The sequence below is a fragment of the Neophocaena asiaeorientalis genome, unplaced genomic scaffold, assembly GCF_003031525.2.
Source record: "Neophocaena asiaeorientalis asiaeorientalis breed wild unplaced genomic scaffold, Neophocaena_asiaeorientalis_V1.1 scaffold197, whole genome shotgun sequence".
Classification (NCBI taxonomy): domain Eukaryota; kingdom Metazoa; phylum Chordata; class Mammalia; order Artiodactyla; family Phocoenidae; genus Neophocaena; species Neophocaena asiaeorientalis.
This window is the reverse complement of record NW_020174703.1, coordinates 6197100-6206793: the sequence shown is the minus strand read 5'-3', so window position 1 is coordinate 6206793 and position 9694 is coordinate 6197100. Positions and strand designations below refer to the sequence as shown.

The 9694-nt window shown below is 39.6% G+C and overlaps 1 protein-coding gene across 3 annotated transcripts in view; it reads left to right on the top strand.

Moving 5' to 3' along the window:
- The first annotated feature begins 988 nt into the window (after positions 1-988).
- Positions 989-9694, top strand: part of ABI3BP (ABI family member 3 binding protein) — a 260060-nt gene continuing 251354 nt past the window's right edge. For 2 of the 3 annotated variants that reach the window (XM_024759292.1, XM_024759293.1), the window contains exon 1: positions 1031-1124. In XM_024759292.1, the coding sequence (XP_024615060.1) occupies positions 1046-1124 (79 nt within the window). In that variant the 5' untranslated portion in view covers positions 1031-1045. Of the gene's footprint in view, positions 1125-9694 lie in introns of all 3 variants that reach the window. The other variant, XM_024759291.1, reaches the window with a different exon arrangement.

Below are 9694 nucleotides of genomic sequence, written 5' to 3'. Positions count from 1 at the left end.
ATGGAGCAAGCCCTTAAATGTAACCAGTTTTGATGAGATATAGATGGAGAAATTTGTCAAAGGCACATAGCATCCAAGTTTATACCCAGCCAGTTCTACTCCAAAGCCCATCCAAATTATTAACCATTAGAATACACTGGCTTGGTCAGGACTCTTAACCTCTCTGAGGCTCAGTTTTTTCTCACTGGTGAAACAGAGATAACACAAGATCTCCTGTGTAGTCACTGTGAGGATTAAAATGCAATAATGTAGGTAAAGACACTATTACAGAGCCTGTCCCAGAGTTGGGGATCAATTAGTGATAGTGATTTCTCTATATCTCCACATCTATAGAATATCCATAGGTATTGGGTTGACCAAAAAGTTTGTTCGGGTTTTCCTGTAACATCAGTCAGGAAAAACCCAAACGAACATTTTGGCCAACCCAATATATATCTGTGTGTATATCTATGTATGCATGCATGTGTATTATATATAATGAATAGCTGTGTAGCCAATGACTTACTCTTAAAAGTTTCTCATGATATTGGAACTTCCAAATGGTTCAAAGTGAATTTTTATGAGCTTATTCCCCTTTGAAAGAAGAATTGGATTGGTTTACCAGATAATTAAAAACAGTTTCCTTCCGAATAAGGTTTCATTTTATATTTTTAATGTTCCAATGGTTTTAAAGATATCTTTTCTGGATTTTTAAAAAGAGTTCATCACATGTTTCAAAATTGCCCAACTACTTTCTCTTTCATAAATATAGTTTGACCATAATTTCAAATTTTATATCATAGAGGGAAGAGAAGAGACAGACAGTTACAACCTAGCAGGAAATGTGATGATATGTTTTTGCTGCTGTGCGTTTTTTTTTTTTTTTTTGATGTGTGTGTGGGAAAGGGTGTGATGTCATTTTGTCTCCACCCCCTGTGAGTAAGCCCACAGCATAGCTAAGTGCAGCCGCCCTCCTCTGTCACCGAGAGACAGTCCACTTAAATGCAGCTCCAGGGTTGCGGGACTTCCACCAGCATCACTCCCCGTGTGAGGTGGCAAATGCAACATGCTCTCCAGCTTGGGGTGTCTACTTCTCTGTGGAAGTATTGCACTAGCCCTGGGAAATGCACAGAAATTGCCAAAAGGCAAGTAGCTCTGATGTTTTGTGTTTTCAAAATAATGTTTAAAAGATACTAGGTTTTAAATGTTGGTATTAAATATGATCTGCTTTGCCAGATGGGGGGAATAGAGTTCGTCTCGGAGAGTCAGAATTCAAATGTGTGGAGAAGTAGCTTAAACTTTTGCTTCCCCACACCCCCCTCTATTTAATTTTCAGTTGGATCTCTTTACTGCAAAAGATGAAAACCAACTTCTTATTAGATTTAGCAGATGTTCACAGTAGCTTGAATGGTATAGCTTCAACTACAGTATTTGTATAATGAATTGTATGGTATAGATGGGTATTATATAGTCTGCTGAAAAGACTTGTTTGGTGTTTTTATCCCCCTCCTCAGAGACTAAATCAGTGCTAGCTGAAGGTTTAAAAGAAGCTAATTTGAAACCTAGAATCTTTTGTGTAAACCTCACACATACCTGTTAGCTTGGAGGCTGAAGGATTCTAGGCAGGGCACACCGACAAAGAACGGTCATGTGCTGATATATAGACACTTCTCTCTGGTGGAATTTGGAAGAGGGTTTGATCTGCTGGACATGACACTCCTTTTCCTGGCTAAATTGCTCTCATTTTAGTGTTGGTGTTTTGTTTACAAATGTCATCAGAAGAAAATGAAAATGTCTTAATTTAGACGCTAAAAACAATCTCTTGAGCCCATCAGCACCAAAACAAGAGCTTACCTCTCTCCTATCTTTGAACATAAATGTTGCAGGTATTTTTTTGCTCCTTTGCAGAGGCATTTTCCAAGCCAACTTCAGGTCTGTGAAGGCTTTTTATGGTTGCAGACTGCTGTAGTCAGCAGGATTAGGAAAAAACAGGCTGGAATTTTCATACAGTTATGATGGAAAATATCAGAGGCAATGCAGAGCCATGAGCTTGTCAAAACCCTGCTGTGCATAGAGTCGGAAAGAAAGATTGTTCAAGTCAGAATATCCAAAGATCCTGCTAGGTCCTCCCTCTCGGTAGTTTGCTCCAAGATCATCTTGTCCCAAGTGAAAACCATTCTCTCTTCCGTGTATTAAGTGAAACTTGAATCCAGAGCGTGAAAGCTGAAGGGTTTGGCTAGTTGATATTTCACATGATGATATAAAAAGCAATAAAAAAGGCTGAGTAAACCTTTTCAACTCTACGATAACTCTGCAAAATAAAATAAAATAAAAATATACACTACTAGATCTTTCTTTTCTATCAAGTATTCTGTTTCTTGATAGTAGTAAAAGTGTTTAAATAAATCAGTCATGAGCCACAAGCATTCAGAATTAACTGTTCCTACTGCTAAAATATTTAACAAGGACCCACCATCTGAGAAAAGTCTGGAGTTTTTCTCAGGCTTAATACCTCCAAATGTTTTTATTTTACCTTGTATTTACTGTGTAGAGATGAGAGCCATAATTTTGTGACTGCAGACTTCTGCAAATTCCAAATGCTTTAATTATCATGTTGCAATCGCTAGATGCAAATCTCTTGACACAATTTTCCTTTATTTGTTATGATAAAAAAAAAATTGTCAAAAACAGCCACAGAACTTTTGTCTTGTTCATTGCACTTTAATCTGAAGTATTTTCATCCAGGGTTCTTTTGTAATTTTAAAAAATATCCATAGGTTCAGTAATTTGAAAAAAAACTATGAAATTAATATAATTATAAAATAAATGGCAAGTCTCCTTGTCTCTAATGCTAAGTTTTTTCTTTATCATTGAAGCTACCAAGGGACTTTCTTTTAGCTGAAGTTGCCTTTTTTCAAACTGCATTCCAGGAATAGGTATACTGTCCTCAAAAGGGGTTTGGGGCAGGCATCTTCTCCCCATCAATTACTTGGGGAGCATTCATGCTTTTTTCTTTTCTGGGGTGGGGTCACAACAGACTTCAGAACTTGACAGGTTCTGAAAATTTCTCGGTAAAGAAAACTGTCCCACCTATTTAACCCACTGTTTCCCAAACTCGTTTGACTGAGTCCTTTTTCTAGTGGAATAGCTATTATATCTTGCCAGGGGCTTATTTTTCACATTTGGGGAAATACTGAGATAAATAAGAAAAAAAAAGAGATAAAAGGTTTTTTCTTTTCTTTTTCCTTTCTACTTTAGAGTTAGTTAAATATCATTTGTCATTTAAGAAGAGTATAGAATTTTGGAGCTAGGAAGGATGTTAGTGATCACCTAGGCTAGGGTTTCCCAGATCTTTGGATTTATGGACCCATAAAAATACCTATTTTTTTTAATATCAGGGTCCCATTATAGAGAACATATTTGAATTATGCCATGTGAGAATGTTGAAAGGAGGGAAACCCCCATTACTCATAAAAGCTAACCATTTTAACAGATTTATAAAACAAATGAATTGATACAAATAAGTCCATTGTTTTATTTTTCTCATTTTACCACAGACTGATGAAAACTTCATCACAGGTCAATATTTGGGAACCATTGACCAGTATAACCATTTATTTTACAAATGGAGGCACCTAAATGCAGGGATATTTAGTAACTTTCCCACATTGATGACAGAACCAGGACTGGATCCCAGGTTCCTGACTGGATATCTGTGTTCTGCTCTGTTCCGACCCAAATCTTAGGAGTTAAGTTCTGTAGTGTACACGTGAATGCTATCCTTCCCTTGAATAAAAGGTTTCTTGTAAAGATTTTAAACATTATCCTAATCTTCACATTTTCCCTAGAACCTGTCTGCTGCGTGTGTGTGGGGGGGGGAGGTGGCGTATAGTTGATAAATATAAATACAGCTGACATTTATAGGGAAAAGAAATTACTTTTTAAATAAGAAATCACTTCTTACGTGTCTTATGCATCCTTGCATACATAGCCACATACTTTGTTATAGAAAATAAGATACTGCAAGAGTCTTTGTTACTTTTTAAAAGCTTAAAGTCTGAGAGTATTATTAATGGACCTCTTCTCCTCCCTACCCCTTGATGATTATGTTCTTTGGCAAATCATTTACCTTTGCTAAGCCTCAGTTTTCTTATGTGTAAAATGGGAATAATGATAACCGTCTTACAGTATTTTAGGAGTAAATGAGGTAAGAGTTGCAAAACTTTTAGTAAAGGGTCTGACATATAACAGGTATTCAAAAAAATGTTTATTGGGTTGCAGAAAAGTATATCAATACCGAAAAACATATGCACACCAAATAATATGTGATCTTGTGTCCGGACTATCTGACAAACCTCTGGGAGGGTAGCAAGTGAGGTGGCATGTTCTTGGTGAAAGGTGGGGCAAGGGAGCTGTGTTGCTCTGCAGGACAGTGAGAGAAGGACTCTACTGTTTTCCAGCCCGACCTTCCTCAACCGAATGTTTGACTGTCAAGTTTAAACACTGCTTTTCTCTATGGAAAGCTGCACCTTTGCCCTAGGATCAGCTTTCCTGTGGGGACTGATAAAGCCTCACAGATCCTCCAGGAGAGATCCTCTTGAACTTGTTTTTCAGGAGGAGAATTAGACCATAATACAGGCTCTGAAGAATTCTCACATTGTTTTATATCCTTGAAAGCCCCTATGCTCCAGATACCCCTAGGATTCTTTATTCTTGGAACCATAGAACTTTTCTTCCCTGGCATACAGGCAGAAATAAAAACCACAGAGAGTAATATGTATGTAGTATAATGGGACATGAGAGGCTTGACACACCTCTGCAGAAACTCCTGTGTTTGGAAAATTGCAGTCAGCTAGCAGGCAAAGGCTACTATTTCTAGGCAGCTCTATCAGTCCTCCTGATGTAGGTGTGAGGAAAACCAGAGAGGAGCATCTCCAATACAAGTGTGATCAGATGGCCCGAGGGAATGAGGCTCTTGGCCGTGACTCTTGGCTAGTGCAGAGGGAAGAAGTAGCTGGCTTTTGGCCTCAGGTTCTTACCTGACAGGGTAGAAATTTCTGACTCCAAGGAGAAAAAAAATCGCAGGGCAGATGATGTTAATAACAGTAACTCCCATAGCTATCAATAACCCATCACTATTATTATAGATAACATTATTTGAGCTCATATTGTTTGTGGTAATTTAGGGCTAAATATTTTTAATGTGGAAAACTAACTAAATGCTCGAAGTTCCCCTATAAAGCAGGTATTTTGTTTTTTACATCTTTATTAGAGTATAATTGCTTTACAATGGTGTGTTAGTTTCTGCTTTATAACAAAGTGAATCAGTTATACATATACATATGTTCCCATATGTCTTCCCTCTTGCATCTCCCTCCCTCCCACCCTCCCTATCCCACCCCTCCAGGCGGTCACAAAGCACCGAGCTGATCTCCCTGTGCTATGCGGCTGCTTCCCACTAGCTTTCATTTGGTAGTGTGTATATGTCCGTGCCTCTCTCTCGTAAAGCAGGTATTTTATTACTCTCCATTTACAGAGGATAAAATTGTACCTCAGAGTGTTTGCCCAAAGTCATCCAGCCAGCAAGTGGCAAAAGACCATACCTTTAATTTCTATGTAATATCAGTTCCTTGCTCTACATAAAGATATGTTAATTTGTTCAAGTAACAAACTGTATTCCATGTATATGCAGAGCACTGAGGCTGGGAAGACAAGATTTTGTCTTCCTGACCAGTTGACGGAGAAGACAGGGTTGTAAAGGAATAATTACATTAGAATGAGAACATCCTCTGATTTGGCTGAAGCACAAAGAACTTTGAGAACAATCAGAAAGGGCCCAATCCAGACTAGAGGGGTCAAAAATTATGAGGGGATAAGGCACCCAAGTAGGAGCCTGGAAGACAAACATACATTGGGGCAAGGAGGAGAGTAGTGGAAGGGCCTTCCCGACAGGGGTAGCTGCATGGCCAGAGCCCAGGCCACTTCCAGGGGCCAGAGCTCAGCAGGTGTTAAAGTACCCAGAGGGAAAGCCAAGACTGAGTCCACACTGGATGTGACTGTGTCTTCCTTTTCTCTATCTGTCTTGACTCCCCAAGATTGATTACAAAGCAGAATTAGCAGATTGTCTTTGGAGAAGAGGGCTCATGTCTTACTCTAAACTTTTCTAGCCACTCACCTGGAGTCTAGCTCTCACTCTCCTCGGAGCACTCCCAACCTCACTTTGACAAAACAAGAATGTGTCACTCCAGTGACCCAGTCCCTTTCTCCAGAGGGTAGTTAATACCTGTAAGGAGCCAGGGAGGGTCTTTTCCATCTTAGAACAAGGAATTTGGGGGAAGAATAGTGGGGAGGGCAAAGAACCCTGATGGGTGGATTTCTGCTTTTATTTGAGTAGTATACATTTATATATTGGTGGGACTGTATTAAAAAGTACATTAGGAAAAAATGGTTCCACTGCTAAAAGAAAACAAACAAGTCTGAAAACCACAGGGGAATTATTTTAGCATTTTCTACAGCTCTAGTTTCTTGGCAGTTGTATAGATTTATTTGTCTATTCAAGCACTGTCTACTAGGTAAAACTGAATGAGATCCAGCTCCTGTGATAAAAGAAACTTGTATTAGGAATGTAAAACTTGATCAAATATAGTTTTTTTTTATTTTTTTTTTATTTTTTTACTTTTATTTATTTTTTTTTGCTGTACGCGGACCTCTCACTGTTGTGGCCTCTCCCGTTGCGGAGCACAGGCTCCGGACGCGCAGGCTCAGCGGCCATGGCTCACGGGCCCAGCCGCTCCGCGGCATGTGGGATCTTCCCGGACCGGGGCACGAACCCGCGTCCCCTGCATCGGCAGGCGGACTCTCAACCACTGCGCCACCAGGGAAGCCCCAAATATAGTTTTTTGATGCTAAGACTATCATGTTTAGAGCCCAGTGCTTAAAAATAAGGCGTCTCTGTGCTAATTACACGTTCACTAGTTTAGTTTACTCTTATAGACTGCTTTATCAGGCTGAGATACTAAATATTAAGGAATTTTAGTCTCTATCTCTCACTTTCAAAAGTTAATGAGGCAGGGGCTTCCCTGGTGGTGCAGTGGTTAAGAATCTGCCTGCCAGTGCAGGGGACATGGGTTCGAGTCCTGGTCCGGGAAGATCCCACATGCTGCAGGGCAACTAAGCCTGTGTGCCACAACTACAGAGCCCACGTGCCACAACTACTGAAGCCCGTGCGCCTACAGCCCATGCTCCGCAACAAAAGAAGCCACCTCAATGAGAAGCCTGTGCACCTCAACAGAGAGTAGCTCCCACTCCCTGCAACTAGAGAAAGCCCGCGTGCAGCAACAAAGACCCAACACAGCCAAAAATAAATAAATAAATTTATTTTAAAAAAAAGTAATGAGGCACAGGGTAGCACTTGAGAATCGACAAATTCATTGATACTGTATTATAGAAAAGACAGTTAAAATATTTTTATAGGTTAATGTGTGTTGACAGAATATTTGTCTAAGATGAAAGTGAGGTGTCTAATGAAGGGAGGGGCATTAAGCAAATGTGACCAACTATTCTATCTGGGTCACCATCCTCAGAATGATTTCCCTTTTGCCTGATTCCTGATCGCCATTTATAAAAGCAGGTATAAAAGCAAGGGAGAATATGGAAAGTAAATAGATGAACTTAATGAAAGTGATCTAAGAATAAATGTAAAATTAAAAAATTAATAGGATAATCTAATGTGAGACATTACGAGAGTAGTAAAATAAAAATATAAAAATAAATAGTATCAGCCAAAGAATGAACACGCTAAAAAAAGAAAAACAATGGTTTAAATACGTACATTCTGTTAAAATAACATTTAAAGACTATTACAACAACCATATTACTAAGTATCAGGCATGCTGTTTAATGCTAAGTGTTTATATACATTGTCTCATTTTATCCTTACACCTATGGAATATATATTATTATCCCCATTTCACAGATGAGGAACTAAGTGTAAAGAGTATGTTATCGACTACTGCATGATAAATTACTACAAAATTAGCAGCTTAAAGCATCACAGACTTTTTGTTTCACTGTTTCTGTGGGTTAGGAGTCTGAGTTTGGCTTAGTTGGGTCGTCCCCTTCATGGTCTTTCACAAGGCTGCAGCAAAGGTGTTGGCCAGGTTCAGGTCTCATCTGAAGTCTCAACTGGGAAAGGATCACCTTTCAAGTTCTTGTGGCTATTGGTAGAGTTCAGTTCCCTGAGGATCATTCGTTTAAGGGCCTCATTTCCATACTGGCTGTTGCCCAGAGGTCACCTCTTTTCTTTGCCACATGGGCTTCTCTATTATGGCCTCTTGCTTCATCAAGGTGTACAAGCCCAGATGCGTCTGCAGGCAAGACGGAAATTACAATACAGCCTAATCATGGAAGTGGCAACCCATCACCTTTGCCATATTCTACTGGATAGAAGCAACTTCCAGGTCCTGTCACACAAGAGGACTACCCAATAACAGGAGATGAGGATTACTGGGGGTTATCTTAGAGTCTACCCACCACAAAATGGCCAATGGCAGCTTGAAGTCACACAGCTAGCAAATGATATAGTGGAACTAATACAGGAAATCTAGCTCCAGAAAAATATACTGGTTTGGGCATTAACACCCCATCTACTTCTCACAGAGTTCAGCCTTTAGTGGCAGATGCCCAGCAGGCAGACTAACCAATTTGTCTGCCTCCATGGTTGGAGTTGTTGTAGGAAATCCCTGAGAATTGAGGTAAATATCTTACTACTACGACATCTCAGGGTATATATTCAGCACTCAGTGTGGACCCTATTTTCTGTATATAAAAGGCCAGTCAATGCCTAGATTCCTCAAGTGTGGTCAATCCCATGTAGAGAAGTATGCAAAGTAAATGCCCCCAAAATACAAGCTTTTCTTTCCTTGTAAGACTCAGCTGCCATCATCTCCTAAAAAGAGAAAACGTAAGACAAAATGCAAGTTCTCTTTGACAAAATGTACAAATATTAAGCAATTAACACCTATGAAGTTGATGATACAGTCTCCATAAAATGTGTTTCTGAAACATCACTGAGTGGCTCTTCCAGTATATGGAGGAGTTGCTATAGGTCGAATTAAAATTTTGTTTGGAGGAATGAAAGTATACTTCTAGCAGTGGATGTGATGGAGACAACTTGTTAAACTAAAGGAGCTTCTTTCAGCTTCTTTTTGGTATGAATACAACAACAATTCTTCCATATGCCCTAGGAATCAAAACGCAAAATTTAGGTTGTACACAAAATATATCCTTAATATGACACCCAGAACCTTGTAGAATGTTAATAATAGAATACCCTATCGAGTATTTTCTATAGAGAATAGCCCACAGTCTCTTCTTGTGTTGGGGTGTCCCAAAGGCCTGGGAGGTATATGGTGAGAAGGGTAAACTTCAAGGCCTCAGGCTACTTTGTAAAAGTTCTGTGGACAGCAAGACTGAATCAGGACTTACCCACCCCACTGCTCATAATTTTCACTTGGGTTCCCCACCAAGAACTTTCCACAGTGAGATTTTTATAGTGTGTTGTAGGTTTCCCTGATCTAACAAAACCCTGACTTATATTCCCAGTGATTTTGGTAGAAATGTGGGAGCCTTAAAGCTAGTCTGAGGTTTTTAGGCCTTCTCAGGGTAGCAGGCTGTGAAGTCAGCTAACATCCCTCCCTGTGGAATTCTGGAAAGG